At 45.1% G+C, this 17311-nt stretch overlaps 4 protein-coding genes across 4 annotated transcripts; 2 read left to right on the forward strand and 2 right to left on the reverse strand.

Annotated features, from left to right (window-relative positions):
* Nucleotides 1-1769: 1769 nt before the first annotated feature.
* BHQ10_009886 (uncharacterized protein) lies at nt 1770-3508 on the forward strand (the record flags this gene model as incomplete). The annotated part of the gene is made up of 4 exons (XM_040882849.1): nt 1770-1991; nt 2056-2164; nt 2235-2779; nt 2864-3508. 4 exons carry the CDS (start codon nt 1770-1772, stop codon nt 3506-3508), a joined length of 1521 nt encoding a protein of 506 aa, XP_040738388.1.
* Nucleotides 3509-8493: 4985 nt separating this feature from the next.
* Nucleotides 8494-9754, forward strand: BHQ10_009887 (uncharacterized protein; the record flags this gene model as incomplete). Its single annotated transcript, XM_040882850.1, has 2 exons — nt 8494-9606; nt 9665-9754. The coding sequence occupies 2 exons, from the start codon at nt 8494-8496 to the stop codon at nt 9752-9754; spliced, it is 1203 nt and encodes a 400-aa protein (XP_040738389.1).
* A 424-nt stretch (nt 9755-10178) lies between these two features.
* On the reverse strand, nt 10179-14697 carry BHQ10_009888 (uncharacterized protein; the record flags this gene model as incomplete). The annotated part of the gene is made up of 5 exons (XM_040882851.1): nt 10179-10344; nt 10406-11298; nt 12417-12655; nt 12738-14322; nt 14413-14697. The coding sequence occupies 5 exons, from the start codon at nt 14695-14697 to the stop codon at nt 10179-10181; spliced, it is 3168 nt and encodes a 1055-aa protein (XP_040738390.1).
* A 464-nt stretch (nt 14698-15161) lies between these two features.
* Nucleotides 15162-17257, reverse strand: BHQ10_009889 (uncharacterized protein; the record flags this gene model as incomplete). Its single annotated transcript, XM_040882852.1, has 5 exons — nt 15162-15461; nt 15523-15603; nt 15676-15999; nt 16072-16461; nt 16889-17257. 5 exons carry the CDS (start codon nt 17255-17257, stop codon nt 15162-15164), a joined length of 1464 nt encoding a protein of 487 aa, XP_040738391.1.
* Between the last annotated feature and the right edge of the window lie 54 nt (nt 17258-17311).

The following is a 17311-nucleotide window of genomic DNA, read 5'->3' on the forward strand; positions in this document are numbered from 1 at the left end:
CCAGCACCCCTAACCCCAGTGTAAGGGTTTTTGACCAAACTCTATTGTCCAAGCCTTTAACTCATATCGACTTGTACAACTTTATGTAGCGATACAAATTTACGAAGTCGTCTCCAGAGATCGGCGAACAGTCCCCATTGGTCGATTACTAACCAACAGCAGCTAGTTACGACGATCACGATAGGTCTTCTCTTCTATTGCGAGCTCCGGAATACGATAGACTACGTAGTGCTTCGGCCTCATCTAGTGGCTCCTCCGGTGGCTCCTCCGGGACCCTGAAAAAGCTAAATGGTTAGGCCTTTATGAGGTCCCACCGTCCCGCCCCCATTGTTTGTACATTTGACTTTTCGCCATTAACTGAATCGAGCTTCAGCGTTCTGGGAAGTCATACATTCTTTCATTTCCCGGTATTCTTGGGTATTCTTCGGTATCTCTGGGTATTCTGTGTCAGAATGGAAATGAATTGAGCAATTAAAATGCAATTGCCAAAGGACACCACAACTAAAGCTGTTGGATCTGATTGAGATACTGCGACGTCCGGAGTGGGAAGATTGCAATTCGTGGCTCTTCGTCACAGTCGATCACGACATTTCACAAATTCATTGAACTATCAGCGAATGGCCGTCGTTCGCTTTTTGAATTCAATGCTTCTGGATCGTTCGATGCTATCTCTGTAACCCTGTTTGATTGATCCTATCGAGGCAAGGGTTTCATTGGTGATTCGCAAAAATGAGTCCTGATTTGATGTTCGATGTGCAATGTCTTTCAAATGGGGAGTAAATAAGGTTGAGCTGGAGCAACAAAACAATACAATGGACCATAAATGACTTGTTCCAATTCTATACGTCTAGTTTCGGATGAGAGTCTGTTGGCTGAGTTGTTGTAGCAACTTATTCTCACCTTGTATCTCAAGTCACTCGAGTATCATCTCGTCTACCTAACGACCCAAGGGCAGAGCTTCGTCCCATCTACGGATCCTTGTCAAGCCTCTCGCATCTTAGTGCCTTCTGGCTGCGGATTATTCCGCACTATTGCTCCGTTTAGAAAATGGTCAATTTAGGGGGATCTGGAAAAGAGAATATTTTGTTCTTGACCCAATCGAGTAATACTTCCATCGCCACGGGAAAAGGAACGAAGTCGGGATTATCCAAACCACGGAGATGGCTGTAACTTAAGTCTTACTAGGCGATTCGTATGCGAAAGGTCCCACAAACCTGCGTCCAGACTAAATCAGTCGATGTTTTAGTGAGGATTTAGTACTTACTAAAAAGAATACTGTCATCCTATTCGCTCCTCTATCCGGCGTAGGACACTAGATTATCGCTCATATGAAGAAGACTAGAATTACACAGGGGATATTGGCAAAGGGTTTCCGACCTCGTAATTGTGATTTATGATCGGAGTAATTTATATGAATTATACATCTGCCGTTCTCATTAAGCCTTAGTTAAATCGGGTTTGGCCACGTTCATGGTGCTGTGAGGAATTTGTATTCTTCTATGCAGAACTCCTATGAGCCAAGGTTGCACAAGAAAAACGTTGGGTTGTATTCCTTCTGCATCTTTAGTGATCGGCAAAGTGTGTCTTTCCTTTTTTTCACTCGACTTTTCCAAAGTTCATTTCTTGCATCGACCTCGTGTTCTAATCCTTCGTTTCTTTTTATCAAACCCCGGTCGTTCTGGTGCAACTGTCGATCTTTGACAATATCTGTACGTGGTTACGTGCAGCTCTTGATTTGATTCCCCTTGCACAAATTCATATCATACATGATGTCGGATACAGCATCAAAGCAGCCCGAGGTGGCTGCTCAACAGCTTCCATCCGAAAAGCAAGATGAGGCACTGCGGTATCTTGAGAACCACAATGGCATCGGCGCTGCGGAAGTTGATGCCGTAGATCTCAAGGCGCTGCGAACCAAAGTGGACTGGCATATTGTGCCATTGATGTTCTTGTGCTACTTTTTGCAATTCATCGACAAGGTCATTATCAACGTGAGTAGGCTGACGCATGGAAGTCTCGTCGCATCGTGATAGAGTAGCTGACCGTTATATCAAGTATGCAGCTGTCATGGGGCTATCGGTTGAGTTGAAACTCGTCGGTAACGATTTTACAAATGCCAGTACCTCGTTCTTCATCGCCTACTTGATTGCAGAAGTCCCGAACAGTATGTCCAAGCAGTACCTCCCGTCGTCTGAAGATGTTGAACTTGCAGTATACTTATACAAACACAACAGCATTCCTTTTGCAAAAGGTCCCAGCCGGAAAATGGCTAGGGTTCAACGTCATCATCTGGGGTGTCGCTGTCGCTGCAACTAGCGGTGCCAAGGGCTTCACAACTCTAGTTGTAGCGCGTGTCTTCCTAGGTTTGTTTGAAGCTACCATCGGCCCTTCCCTGATGATCATCAGCAGCCAGTACTATACCAAGAAGGAGCAAGCACCCCGTTTCAGCTTCTGGTATCTTGGTCTTGGTGTCGCTCAAATCATCGGTGGTTTGATTTCATACGGCTTTCAACATGTTCACCATGCCTCGATCAGTGGATGGCGCATCATGTTCATTGTGCTTGGAATCGTGACCTCGATTGTCGGTGCAGTCGTATTTTTTTATATTCCGGATACGCCAATGAAGGCCAGCTTTTTGACCGAGGTTGAGAAGGTCGCGCTTTTGAAGCATATCAGCGAGAACAAGACCGGTGTCTGGAACAAAAAGTTCAATTACAAACAGATCTTTGAGGCTGTATTTGATGTACAGGTGTGGTTGCTGACGTTGATGGTGGTTTTGGTACGTATATTTCTTTCCATGCAGTAATTCTTCTGTTGTGACAGCTATGATCTGGAATTGGAACCTAGCTAACATTTCAAAAAGCAATCCGTCTCGTCCGGCGTCGTGACTACGTACTCCTCAACCCTCATCCGCAACATGGGTTTCAGCTCGCCACATGCTGCCCTTCTGAACATGCCCAGTGGCGTTGTCAGTATTGTCTCTACTCTAGCTGTTGGTATCGGTATTCGCAAAGCAGAGAACCGTTGGGCTTGGGTCTTTGGGTGCAGTATCCCTGGAATAATCGGCGGTGGTTTGATGTCTTTTCTACCGAGTAGTAACAAAGCCGGTTGTCTGATCGGTATTTACCTTGTCAATGCGATTGTTGCGCCTCTCCCGGTCATTTACCACTGGACCGCCGCGAACTGCGCTGGATACACCAAACGTGCTTTTTGCAGTGCTCTTGTTGCTGGTTCGTTTTCCATTGGCAACATCATTGGACCGCAAACATTCCAGGCTAGGGACGCACCACAATACCATCCTGCCAAGATCGCAGTCCTTGCTACTCAAGCAGCTGCTGGAGTATTGGCAGTTGTTCTGTACGGATACTATGTCTGGGAGAACAAGCGTCGTGATGCCCGCGATGCCGCTGAGCCACAGGTGGTTGACACATCGAGCGAAGACTACAAGGTCGAATCCTGGTCAGGATTGACGGACAAGGAAAATCGCAGTTTCCGCTACGTCTACTAAGGTTGAAAATGATAAGACACTAAATGTTGAATAGCCTGTTGAAGGTTATTCTAAGGCTATACTCTGTCATAGCATGTCCTGATTCGTGTATACAAGGGTCTAACCCTTGTCGCTCTTCTGCTTGACTTCCAGCAGGGCGAATAGATAGTGTTAATAGAAGTCAAACTATACATATATCCTCGTGATATTATAGGGATGTCGAGCAGGCTAGTGCATAATCTCAGAACGTCTGTTATGACTTAGCGCATACATCCCTAGAAATCAGTCACTTAGGACCAAAATGGTTGACATCTTGACTATAGTATGACTGGTCTACTACAATTCGATGTGCAAAAACATTCTCATTTGGATCTGGATGATCTGCTGACTCTGAAATATCATATTCTCTCACTCATGTGCGTATTTACACTTAATGGAAGGGCCACAGTCTCATTCTAGTATTGTTGGTCTCTCAAACCATCGACCATAATGATATAAAATAGGGTCTTCCAACTCTCTTTGATCTATTTAAAATATCTCCTTTAATGCCATGACCTTTGATCAAATACAAGACCAGGAAACTAAAGCTTAGAAAAATGGCTTGATGAAACCAATGAAGTGTGCATGCTATTTAGCCCTAACCCTAGTTTGTGGATCCAATAATTACGCATGATTGGCCACAATGACCCATTTTGCTCCGACTATGACAGTTTTGCAGAGAGCTGAATGGTCAACTGCGTTTCGAAGTATGGAAGTGGTGGTCTGTGAGGCAGATCAGACGATGGACGATCTTATTGATACAAAGAGCCTAATTCGACATCTTTACCGTACTTTGATAGTGATGGCTTTATGTCGTGTGACTTGAAACCAAGAGGGAGGTTTAATATGTTAGCCAGTTATCTTTATTATGAACGACATCAGCTTTGAAATACAGACCATTTGAATTCTTTCGGCGGCTGCCAATCTACATGACTACATAATTGATAGCAAAATGCCTAATTTTCATGTACTTTAGAAGTTTCAAACGCCGAGATTAGTATTGAGCAGATCTATATGTGGAGCATATCCTACAGATTTGAGATCGAAGCATTAGAAGGTCAAAAACATGGGTATGATGCTCATTTCCCCCTCATGTACCAGAGGAGTGAAACATCAATTGGTTGGATCGAGAGAATGGTCAAAATGACTTATGAACAAGTCAGTGCTTGCTAGACGTTTATCTTGTGAGGAGTTCCTGGAAAACATAAATGATAAGGTGATCATACGTGGTACTGAGATATGAGATGATGATCCCCTATACCTGATTCAATGAAGGCATTGAATGGAGCTACTCGTTAGTCCAAAACGTACATCATGTATTGTTACTGTCATGAGGACTTCCATATAAATTAATGCCATTGTTTTGCTTTAGCGCCTTCTGCCCCAGGTTTTCAAAACGCGTTTAAAAACAACGTTTCGCAGAGTATTCTGCGATAGACTATGAAAGACTTTGTTTGATATATCTCCTAACTGAGGACAGCCTAGCATCTTCTACCTCCTCATTGGAATGATTTAAAGCTAACCGCTCATGGCTAATGATCATTTCGAGCCTGTACATACACACTTGTTAGAGGGAATTGAACTATTAAGAAGATAGAAGGAAATGTTAGATTGGTGTGAAACGTGCTACAGGTGACTTGCTGCTAATCAGGGTTTCCGAATCATGGTATCATGGAAAAGGAGGACCTGTTTAAAAAGTAAAAGTTCAAACTGTCCGGCCAAATGGAGGAACAGCCAACAGACTTGATGTAGGTTTTGGCTACGGGTTGCACAAACCCTGTGCGTTCAACGGCAGAAGCCATGGTTCGCGTGTCATTTGAGAAGTCACAGCATGATACTACCCACATGGACATACCATGAAGTCACGCATCCATATGAACAGCAATAGCATGTCTAAACGCACGAGATATACTGATCAACCGAGCACCTTCCCGGGGAGAGCAGATAAGAGTCTGTGTAACCAACCGTTCGCAAAACATGAAGGTGTTGCCCAATTGCAGTCATCAAGGGATATAATTTCATCTAAAATATTCCCTGCTTTGTTACCTCGTTGTTACCCATGGGCCTTGACGTGGTGATGTAGAACGGGAAATGCCATGCTGGCTCTAGATATTAGCATGGATGTGTCATAATAATCAATGAGCTTATGATACCGGCATTTGTAGTCTCCTGTTAGCGTGATAAACAGATGTGTTCTTATCTAACGAGTCTGTAACCTTTGAGAACCTCGGTACTGCTACCCTACCTACAGCCTTTCTGAAATCTCGAGGTAGGTATGGGTCTGCAGCTGTAGGTCCTTATCTTCATATGTATGTCTCTGCGTCTTGTAGATGTGATGACCTGCTAACGTTAGCTTCGAATCGAATCCCTAGATACGTGATAATCAATTAGTAGATAGTATCAAGTCTAGTGATCATGCTTAGTACGAAAGTGTGAATCTAGATCCAGGTTTAAAGGTTCTTCCATTGCGTAATCACATAGGCCAGATTATATCGGTTGATGTAACCGACTAATTTAGACCTGAAGCTACCAAGAGCCGACAGGATGACCTGCCTAGAATGGCAATGGTGGCGCTGGGGCCAATCGCTGGCTCTGCAACAATATCTGCTTTCGATTAATACAGGATTACGGAGTTCAAGGTACCTCAGCTAAAATAGCAGAATGAGTCGCGTAGCAGAGAGATCAAAACATAAAGATGCAGTCACGTTTCACCATTTTCGCTGCGACATAAAGCGCACTTCGCAAAACCAGATCATAGTACCTACCGAATTTACTACCAAGTGTAGTATGCATTACGATGAACCACTCGATGTAAGGTTTATGGAAACTTCTAGGAGATGTCCAAGTTTCGTAGTTGATCACTAAAATAATCAACCAACAACTTTCCCAGTAATCCGGTACCTGAATAATTTGAATAAGTGGGGGCGCAGGATATTTTGCCGACGAGTAAACTAAGCCGAGCTCATTTTGGACTCCAGTGAAGGAAACGCATTCATCTATCAGGCTTTCTATCGGCTCTTAGAGACGAAATGATAAAAAGACACCTTGAATGAACCCAGAAATAATCCAATAAGAAGCGATACATGGTTTGTATTTGATCACATCTTGAAGACAAAAAGGCCAAGCGATATAGTCCGGCTTAATCTTCCCACTTTCCCCCCTCTACCAATCACGCTAGAGGAACAAGGGGTTACCCTGAGATGAAACGCCAGATAAATAAACCAAACTCTTTCACAGTGTTAAATGCCTTCTTACTCCTATGCTTAAGCCCACCAGACCAAGTCAGGTGGCGTCGCAATCTGGGATGCCGTAGGGTCAGCAGGGGATTACTTCCATACCAAGTCAGGAAACCCGAGACACATGATGACTATGTAAGTACAGGAACTTTTGAAGCAGCTTTCGATCGGTCCTTCTGTCGTTGACGATTTCATTTGTATTGTACGTCAAGAAAGTTTGCAATTTAATTTGTGTGTGTTAGCAATCTCGCTTAATTCATTTAATCGCGGTACAAAACCATTAATCTGGGTCTACTCCATACATTTTGTGTAGCTTCATCTTTCATTCAATCTCTCTTCAATCTATGTTCCCCCCAATTATTTAAAACAATCGTTCAGTCCCTTAAGATCCGTAGTCGACGCCACATTGCTACGGCGCCATTGCTAGCAATGACTGGCTCTCCCAAAGGAGCTTAATTTTAGTGTCATCTTTTTGCTCGAGACTCCGGCTGATGACTGGCTAGCGGTTATAGTAGCTACGACGTTGTAATCATATTTACCACAGCTCACCAATGCCCATTACTCAAGAATCGCATGGCGGACGCCAAATGTGCCACACGTTTCATCATCATTTCGGTACCTCAAAGTCCCGTTTCCTAAAATTTTGATATGCCATAGCCCTGGACTAGGTTAGATATGTACCTGACTAAATGACATTGTGTATACAAGCCGTCCACCATAGGTGCCGGCACTGGGGGTCAGTATTCTATTTTAAACCTTCTTCGATGATTTGATGACGTCTGGGCGCGGTGGATATGACAAAAACACACTCTCAGATCATGTTCAATTCTTGGTTGTTCTGTTTCTTCGGCGGAGAACGTATGATTGCCAGCAATGGCTGGCTGTGTAACTGCGAGGTAAGCTTCATGGACCAGATACCTACGTAAGCTGGATGGAAACCCAGTCGGAAACTTTCTTCAATTTAGTAGATCTAGACGAAATTAACGACTTCAGTTGCTTATTGGTTCCACCAGCACCCACACCAGCTACTGTGTCACAAAACCTAACTTTAATACTCGAGCCCCGAAGCACGTACGTAATGTCCTAGCTTAAACTGCATACTGTCTCTTCCCCGATCTTGATCTGTTCCCCTCAGTGGAACAAGAGCTGTGGACATTTGTACCCATCAGCCTCATGGCAGGTATCGCTGTAACCCTTTCTGCATGGGGGTCAGTTGATGTCTCCAAACTTGAAGCCATTGCTTTGAACGAGGAGGGTTCAGTAGCAACTTCGCCATGTAACCGTCTGCACGAACACATGGTTATTCACATCCATGTTTTAAGGAGAAAGACACGGAGTACGAAATTGTGGGCATGCAATACTGATTGCGCTATGTTCTGGTAGCACCCAGTGTGGTTCCCGAGATGTTTCCTCCTGACTACGTTTCCGAAATAGGAAAGGAGAGCTCGGAAACTTTACGGCTTGTCAACTAACATCTTCCCCCAAGGTTACTATAAGTATGACCTGGTATCCCAAGCTTATAGTATTTTCTTCTCCCCTTCTTCAACCATCACTCACTCAGTTCACGAGCCAGTCTCTCCTTACAACCCCCTCACTCAGTTTGACACTGAATAGATCCTTGACGGATCGTTACACTCCTTCTTTTGACCATCATTAACATTCACTGTATATAAATTTTCAAACACAGCTATCCAGCTCACTTGCCAGTCTTGCACAGCTCAGTATATAACCATGCAGATCTCAACCGCCTTGATCAGCCTCGGCCTTATGGCCAGCGCCGTCGTCGCTGCTCCTCACAGAATGAAGACTCGCGGCCCCGGTGGTGAAGTTGTTGTTTACTGGGGCCAGAACGCAGCCGCAGCCAGTGAAAATAACGACCTGTCGACCTACTGCACATCCAGCTCCGGTATCGACATTGTTGTCCTTGCTTTCCTTTACGAGTACGGAAATGGCATTACGATCCCCTCCGGTGTCATTGGAGAGGACTGCTCTATTAGCACCAGCGGCGAAGGTACCAACTGTGACTCCCTCGCTAGTCAGATTTCTACTTGCCAGTCCAATGGTGTCAAGGTTATCCTGTCTCTTGGAGGTGCTGTTGGTGCCTACTCTCTCACTTCCCAAACCGAAGCCGAGGAAATCGGTCAGAACCTTTGGGACGCGTATGGAAACACTTCTGGTGGCAGCGTTCCTCGTCCGTTCGGGTCCGTTTATGTGAATGGCTGGGACTTTGATATCGAAGCCAACAGCGGTAACCAGTACTACCAGTACCTAATCTCCAAGCTTCGCTCCAATTTTGCCTCCGACTCGGCCCACACATACTACATTACCGGTGCTCCCCAATGCCCTATCCCCGAGCCTAACATGGGTGAGATTATTACCGCTGCTCAGTTCGATTATCTCTGGATCCAGTTCTACAACAATGCCTATTGCTCGTATCCCAACACCCTCAACTACGATGACTGGATTTCGTACGTCGCCGGTACTCCTTCCGCCAATGCCAAACTCGTCATCGGTGTTCCAGCCTCCGAGCTTGGATCTACTGGAACCTCGAGCGGTGCCGCCTACTACCAGTCTCCCAGTGCTCTGGCCAGCACTGTCGCTTCCTTTGACACCAGCTCTAACTGGGGCGGTATCATGATGTGGGACGCTGCTTTCTCTGATGCCAACGTGGTTAATGGATGCAACTACGCTCAACAGGCCGCCAGTATCTTGAGCACTGGCTCTCCTTGCGGTGGAACTGGTACCACTACCACCTCTCCCACTCCTACCACCACTTCCACTTCCACCACTACTGCTACTTCTACTGCTACCGCCACTGGTACCCCGGTGGCCCAGTGGGGACAGGTTAGTACTCACATGATTCCTAACATATGAACACTTTCTGACTAGCCCTTTTCTGTAGTGTGGAGGTGAAGGTTATACCGGATCGACCGTTTGCGCTTCCCCTTACAAATGTGTCGAGGAAAGCATCTACTGGTCTTCGTGCCAGTAAAGTGTGTTGTGCCGATAGCCCCATTTTGAAGACGGAGACTATAGTCAGATACAATCATTCGCTAAGCACACGAAGACTCGCGGTCTACCATTCGTTCAAAAGGGCGATGTGAGGAAAAGAATTGTTAGATTCTTGCCTCAACAAACATTCGTTGGATACAGTTATTGCTCTTCAATCATTTTGTTAACTTTCCTGGTGCTGGTACTTTTTTTTCAACCAGAATAGGGGAAATTCGCTCGTTACTGTTGCATTGCATCCAGCATGCATTTTGTGGGGATGAAGAGGAGATTGGTGAATCATTCGCTTCTTGTATGTACTTAACTATTGAAGACAATTCAATTTCTGCATTTATATATCATTCTCTAGAGATTCTACAGATCTGATTGAATCCAATGCTCTGAGTGATATCTAATTAATGGATCTATTAGTGTTCCTTAATTACAAGCTCAACTGCTCCAGTGGGTCTACTCAAAGCCCATCGAATACCACCAAGTAAAACTTTATCCCATTCCGCACTTGCTGATAACCTATTTCCCATCATACGAAAGCCGTGTGGCAAACCTTTGAAAACATGGACGTCGGTAGGCACGCTATACAATAAGATGTTGTTAGGTTCTGTCTGAAGAATTGAGTAGGTGACATCCAACATACCCCTGTTCAGTCAAAAACTTCGCAAATAATAATCCTTCATCCCGGAATGGGTCGTAACCTGCAATCCCAAACGTAGTCGGTGGCATCTTCCTCGCTTCCTCTGCCGTCAAGTGTCCAGGATTCAGTCTCTTATCGTTAGGGTCCGGATTCTCAACCTTTAACGCATCGTTGAACATCTTTCTGGTCTTCGAGTCTAAGAAATTTGCTTCAGCGCATTGATTGTACGAACATAAACTTGGATTCTTTATCTGGCGCATCTGAGACTCGTAGCAATCGGCAAATACCAACGATGGAATCATTAGAACCTGCCCGAGAATAGTAGGTCGCGGCGATAATTGCAATAGGGAAGGTTGCGATGTCACGACCCTCGTCAGAGATGCAGTTAACTGCCCACCAGCTGAAGATCCGCCGATCACAATTCGGTTGAGGTCAGCACTGATATTGGGCGCATTTTTGCAAAGCCAGACCATGGCATCTTCAGTGTCGTTCCAGGCTATCGGATATCTGTATTCGGGCGTATGGCGGTAGTTGACGTGCAACACGAGGATGTTGAGTCTAAGGGCCACGATAGAGCAAAGCGGATCTTCAGATTCAAGTGAACCGTATAAAAATCCACCGCCGTGAAAATGCATGTAGACAGGCAACTTTTCATCCGCCGGCGTTGCTGAAACTAGTGGACGATATGTGCGAGCCTCTATTTGAAAGCCATCTCTTGCAGGAATCAGGTGATCCTGCGTGACTACTTTACTGGCAAGATCAAGTTGCTTCATCAAATTCTGCGCTGCCACAGCTCTCGCCTCGTTTGTTACCTTCTTGAGCTCTTCGATGCTCACGTCTGGAGTTGATGGTAGTGTTGACGCCAGGCGTAGCCATTCCTCGTTCGGGATGCCGTACTGGCTGAAGTCACACATGCTGTGATTATCAATCACCATATGACAGCTTAGTATCTTAGTGGTACTCGGAGTGGGAAATTGGGAGTCATGTCCTCTTCTGGTGAAAGATGGGGCTTTTTTGAAGGAATAAATTGTCAATAAATATCTCTTAGCTTCAGAGGACGCGATTTATAGTTGCCGAATGGCGGTGCAATTTTTAAATAACTGTGTATTTGTCTACTACTTCTAGGTAGATGTACAAGTATCCAGGGGCCGTGGAAAATTCATCGGAGGCTTTCATAGAGGCCTGGAAACCATTAACTACGATTAGCCAAACATGCGACTGCATGAATTTTCCATGAAGGCTTGGACTGGCTAGAGCATCTTTATGTCTAATGACTTTCATTTAGTCCGCATTAGCGATCTATTCCTAGATGGACTCGGAGTTCGGCAAACGTGATCCCCGGCTCGGAACATTTGCTTGGTTGCGCATTTATGTTCATTCGAAGTGATTACCAGTCCTACCTAGGCTTGGGCCAATTTGACGTATACTAAACAGATTGAATGGACAGACGGCAAGGACAAGAGCTGTTACAATTTGTTTGACTACGAGGCACCTATAATGATTGAACGATGTTTAAGTATAAAGAGCCGATGATCACGCCGCGATATTGGGTTTTATATATATAATGGAAAAGGCTCAATCCCATCTTAGTGCCTTGGATCCTGGTTGAACATCCTCCACTACATCACTTGAATTTCAACAGATGGCTTAATCTCCTCGGCTATCGTTGCATCTTGCGAGTCATCTTGATTGACATTTGCAACATACTCTGATTCTGGAGGTACGTCTGGTGATCTTTCTTCTGTATCATGAGTTTCTTTTGTGACATTTTCGTCAAACGTGCCCACAGCTTTAGCTTCAGAGGACGAGTTTTCATGTCTTGAAATTCCTTCTTCGGATAACGGAGTCAATTCAAGAGTATGCTGCTCGGAACTGCTACCTCTTTATCCACTAAAATATGGTCTTGCGGTGTTCCTTCTTCACTGCTCTGAGTTTTCTCAGGCAAAATTTCTTCTACCGTGGGCATCTCCTTTGACTCTAGATGAACTTCAGTGGAATTAGTATCGCTAGATACCGCGACTTCGTCAAGTGCTAGGTCTTTGTTGGATGCTTGAGTCTCGTGAAGTATCTGAACCGAGTAAGACGACGTAGTCTCTACTAATGGTTGGACATTCTCGGAAGGTAGAGTTTCTGCCTTGGCTGACAATCCTTCTATAGCGGGTTGACCATCCTCGGGGTGATTTTCTTCAATCAAAGTCAACTTCTCTGACTGTACAATATCCTCTGATACCGACACTTCATCGGGAGTCCGGGCTTTAGTCAGAAAGAGACAAGTTAGTAGGTCGAAGAGAATGAAGATACTCATTACCAAGTGGATTGATCAGATATATCTTACCTGGTACGATCCCAAGAATCTTCATTCCGCTCTCCATGACTCTTCGTGTAGCGTCGTACAGATTGGTGTGGGACAGATTTCCAAGAGCCAAGTTCTCGCACTCATCAAAGCAACTGGATAGTTGTACGGCTAGATTGACAAGATATGTCATTATAGTCGCGGGCTCTAAAGATTCATATGCAAGATGGGTAATTTCAGGGAACTGAACTAGCAGACGAAGAAGACTAAATTCCTCATCTGTAAGAGGATCAGCTTCCTCTGACAAAGGCGCTATGCAGGTCGAATGTGCATTGAAAACGTTACACAATCTCACATACCAGTACTGTAGATGTGGTCCAGTACCGGGTTCAAAAGAAGTCATTCGAGTAACTTCATATGCGTGGTCCTGCGCTCGCCTGGTAGAAAGCTCCCCAGCTACCAGTGCACTTGTCGCAATGGTGGAGATAGACTCTTCGGTATGACCAAGGATGGACGCCATTTCTGGGTACCTTTCAAGCGAATCATGAGTTGCCTTTTGGACTTGGTCGAGGATCTCGTCTAGAGTTTGGTCGTAGCCCAGCTTCTCTGACATCTTGGATACATTACTGAAGTGAACGTGCTGCAATTTACTTGCGAGATCGGACATGTCCATAAGTTCCAAAATCTTAAAAAGCCGAGAAAAGTGCGTGGTATGCTGATCCGCTGCTACTACGTATATCATTTTGTCAAACGAGTACTTCCGGGATCGCTCCAAGACAGCCGCAAGGTCTCGTAGGAGGTACGTGCTACTTCCTGTGCGGTCCCGAATGATGGCTGTACCAGAAATTTTTGAATGCTTTTTAAGGTCAATCATCCAGGAACCTGCGCTTTCCTCGGAGATACCTTTGCGCTTGAGAATTTCTTCAACCTCCGTCATGGTCTCCGACCGGACTTGGGATTCTCCAGAATATTCGTCAAAAGTAACGTTCAACCGCGAGTAAAGCTCGGTATACTTTTTGATGTTGACCTCACGAGCACGTTTCCATAATGCAACTGCTTGCTCATCATCTTCTTCCATTCTTTTGAAAAAGGCGTTGCGTTCTGCAAAGAGCCCCTGGCTTTCAATGCTGGCTGGATCACCTCCTTCATCACGGACCTTTTTGCTTGCAGCCTGCTCTGGGACAAACAGCTCCAGGACCTTTTGGTAAATTTCATGTAGATGCCCAGCCGGGTCAACTTGGAAAAGCTCTTCTGAGCCGAACTTCTCCCATGCGACGCCCAATAGTCCTATCGGCTTTCCCCAATCTCCAAGGTAATTGAGTCGCGTCACCTCCCAGCCCATGTTTTCATATTGGTTGGCAATATAAGCACCGATGATAGTACTTCGGAGATGCCTCGCCTGGAACTCACTAGCAATGTTAGGGGACGAGAACTCAACCAACAATTTCTTGCGTCCGACTTCTGGGGAGGAAGGATCTCGAAGTCCAAGAGAGTCATCTCGCCCATAAGAGTCCAGTCGGTCATTTATGTAAGGGAGTATAAGTCGTGGAAGCGTGCTAGTGTTGAACATTATGCGAAGATGCACGCCATCTTGGAAAGGGAGCATGAACAGCGAACGGTCAGGAAACTGGAATCAATCATATCCACAATTTCAATATCTTTATGCCATAAAACAAGAAGTGCGTCTCAAAGGGGAAAGGAAAGAAGGCTGCCATACCTTATTGATTATGTCAAATCCTACCGCGCTGGGGTTACCACCTTGGCTGAGTTTCGGTAATATGACTGCCAAATCGCCGCTGAAAATATCATTAGGCCAAGTAATAGACTTATAAGCAATTTCTGGGTCGCTTTCAAGAAGGGTACAGAAGATATCTGCTAAGTAAGAGCGACCGATATCCAAGGGCCGTTTCAGCACATTTGCTGAAGGAAATTGGGGTATTGGGACTTTGATTTCCAGTCGTTCAAGCAGAGCTTCAAGATCTGTGATGGTAGAGGTCGTCATGGTGGACTTATTTGTATCGTATAGTTTGTCAACCCGCCTTGGCCATACCGGTAATGTTGAAATTGCGGATTTCGGTATTTCGAAACATTTCAGTATATTAAGTATTCAAAAATCCAGAGATCCATCAATGGTGTGAACAAATGTGAAGCTTTGTATAACTTTGGGCAGCAAGCTCCGTGGTCAATTGGGATTGGACTGATTTTGCCGACATGACATCGGTTGTTAGCCCATCCATCTGCCAACTCCTGAAGTGTGTTGTGCATTTACTTTAGTGCGCAGTACCACTGAGCTCAGGCCGCGAACGATAAGCCAATAATCCATGAGCCTAATGAGGACACATGTGATGTGCTGATCGAAGCCCTACAGATTGATATCACTACCTAGGTACTAGCGATGAAGGGAGTACAAGTTAAGAATGGGATTAATTTATATAGTACAAAAACAGTTTAGGTATCCATATACATTCATGACTCAAGATTACATGCATGATTATCGACGGGGTGCATTTCCACATCATAGATCGCCTCGTCTGCGCCATGCCGTGTCTGTGTGGTTACCACTTTCATATATGCCCGCGGATCCCATTGGATAGCCTTTATTCTTGCATTGACCCCAGGCCACCACCCGAAAAGGCCAGGGATGGACATGAGCAGCCTCATCAGGGCCACGCTGATAATGATAGCAACGACAAATGGTTTAGGGTTGACTTTCACCGCATCTGGCATGGAAAACAGCGCTGCAGCGACAGCGATTGGGTTGACAATCTAAGTTTGGAAAATTAGCCGGTGATATACCAATGGAAAATATTTTGCATGAAGAACAAACCGAAGCTGTAAGTCCTGTCACAATTTCGTTATTTCGTGCCGAGTTACTGCCCGCGAGCGTCAATTGCAGTTGGAGCTTGGTCTGTTAGCTTGAGTTTTTTCAGAGGCAAATTCGACTAGAAAATGTTTGGGATACTGGAACGAAGTAGCTTACTATTCGCGCTGAGTTTTTACACAAGTCTTCCAGGTCACACAATTCTCGTTTGCATTGTCGTAATCTAACAAAGGCCTGCTTAATAGCCTCGATCGAAAGGCGAGCTTGTGCAGATGAGAGATCGTTGGCCTCCACAATATCCAAAAAGTAACCAAGATCTCCCTCATGCCTGCTAAAGTTCTCCCAAGCTTGATCATATTTTGACAAGACATTTATCAGGTGACGTAGGAGGCGCATTATTAGCTGGACCCTCTCAAAATCTCCCTTTGCATCATAGGCTTGGTATTGCGGGTGTTGTGACAAAGTAAGGAGAGCAGCATTTTCCTAGAGATCGAGCTTTTAGTAAGGTGTACTTTTGTCGAGGCTCTTGGAAAGATAGCGAAATCGTTAACCTACATATCGATTGATGCTCTTTGCTATCATTCGAACCAGACGTTCAAACTCGGCTAAAATTTGACACATTCGGCTTTCAAAGACGGCGAGAAAATATTTCCTAGGATCCCAAATCGGGCGATTTGCATCACATCGACAACTTTTCCCGTCCCAAGAGATTGGATCATCCTTGAAGATGGGATGGGTGTCATCATCTAGTAAATCCTCCTCCTCATCGAAGGCAAAACAATATCCGTCCCACCTGTAATTGTCCGACCCTACAATGACGAACGAAATCTGAGCTTCATGAATACGATAGTGGTGCAAGTTGTTCTTCTGAGACTTCAGGAACCACAGATCAGTCCAGTTTCTGTCATACTCCACTTTTTGAGATTGTTGCTCTCGAGGAGCACGCTGTAATGAAAGGTAGCGTAGATGAAATTCCAAATGAAACACTGAGTAGTTCTGAGGCTTTAAAAAAACCGCCATTAGTCTATGAATGATAAAACTCCCGAAACCTCCAGATTGAACTCAAAACTTACTAGATATACTCTGACTGATATCTGAGATGCTAAATATTTCCATAAAGCATCTCTTAATGACTCCACCTGATGCCATGGCGCCGTTTCGGTAAGCGCAAGCATGTAGTGTGGGCTCATCTTCGTGATGTAACTGCAGGGATTAGCCAATTTTTCTCCGAAGAAGTATAGGACGTACATCAAGCGTCTATCTGCATCTGGCATAACTGCATTGTCATATCGCTAGAGTCGTCACGAGTTAGTATTCGAAGCTATCGTCCCATCTCGGATTTTTGGGATCTTGACAAAGGCGTTTCTCTTACCCGAGCTTGTAGTATTTTGTATAGCTGAGAAGGCGTTAAAGGACTTTGGGCATACTTCCTGGGAACTCCACTGGCCTCATCAGGGGAATATTTTCTGTCATCTAGCCATGCACGCCGATATCTGCCAGCATTCCCACCACCTGATCGCAGGTCGTCTGGACGACTGCCCTGACAGAATTCAACCACATCGTCAATTTGATCTGATGGCAGTGACACTTCTGAATCCTGCATGAAGTTTTCGATGCCCCCAAAGACTGACTGCACATCGCTTTTCATCCTAACGTAAGGCTCCTCTTCCTTGAAATTGCGGTCTGTAAGGAACCTTTCGTTCCAACTTTTGGGAGGACATGTTTTAGTCAAACAGTCCATTGTCAAGAGAGAACGGGCCACCGAGTTTCATCAAAGTAATCCTGCGATCGTGAC

The sequence above is a fragment of the Talaromyces amestolkiae genome (assembly GCF_001896365.1).
Source record: "Talaromyces amestolkiae strain CIB chromosome Unknown scaffold27.1, whole genome shotgun sequence".
NCBI lineage: Eukaryota > Fungi > Ascomycota > Eurotiomycetes > Eurotiales > Trichocomaceae > Talaromyces > Talaromyces amestolkiae.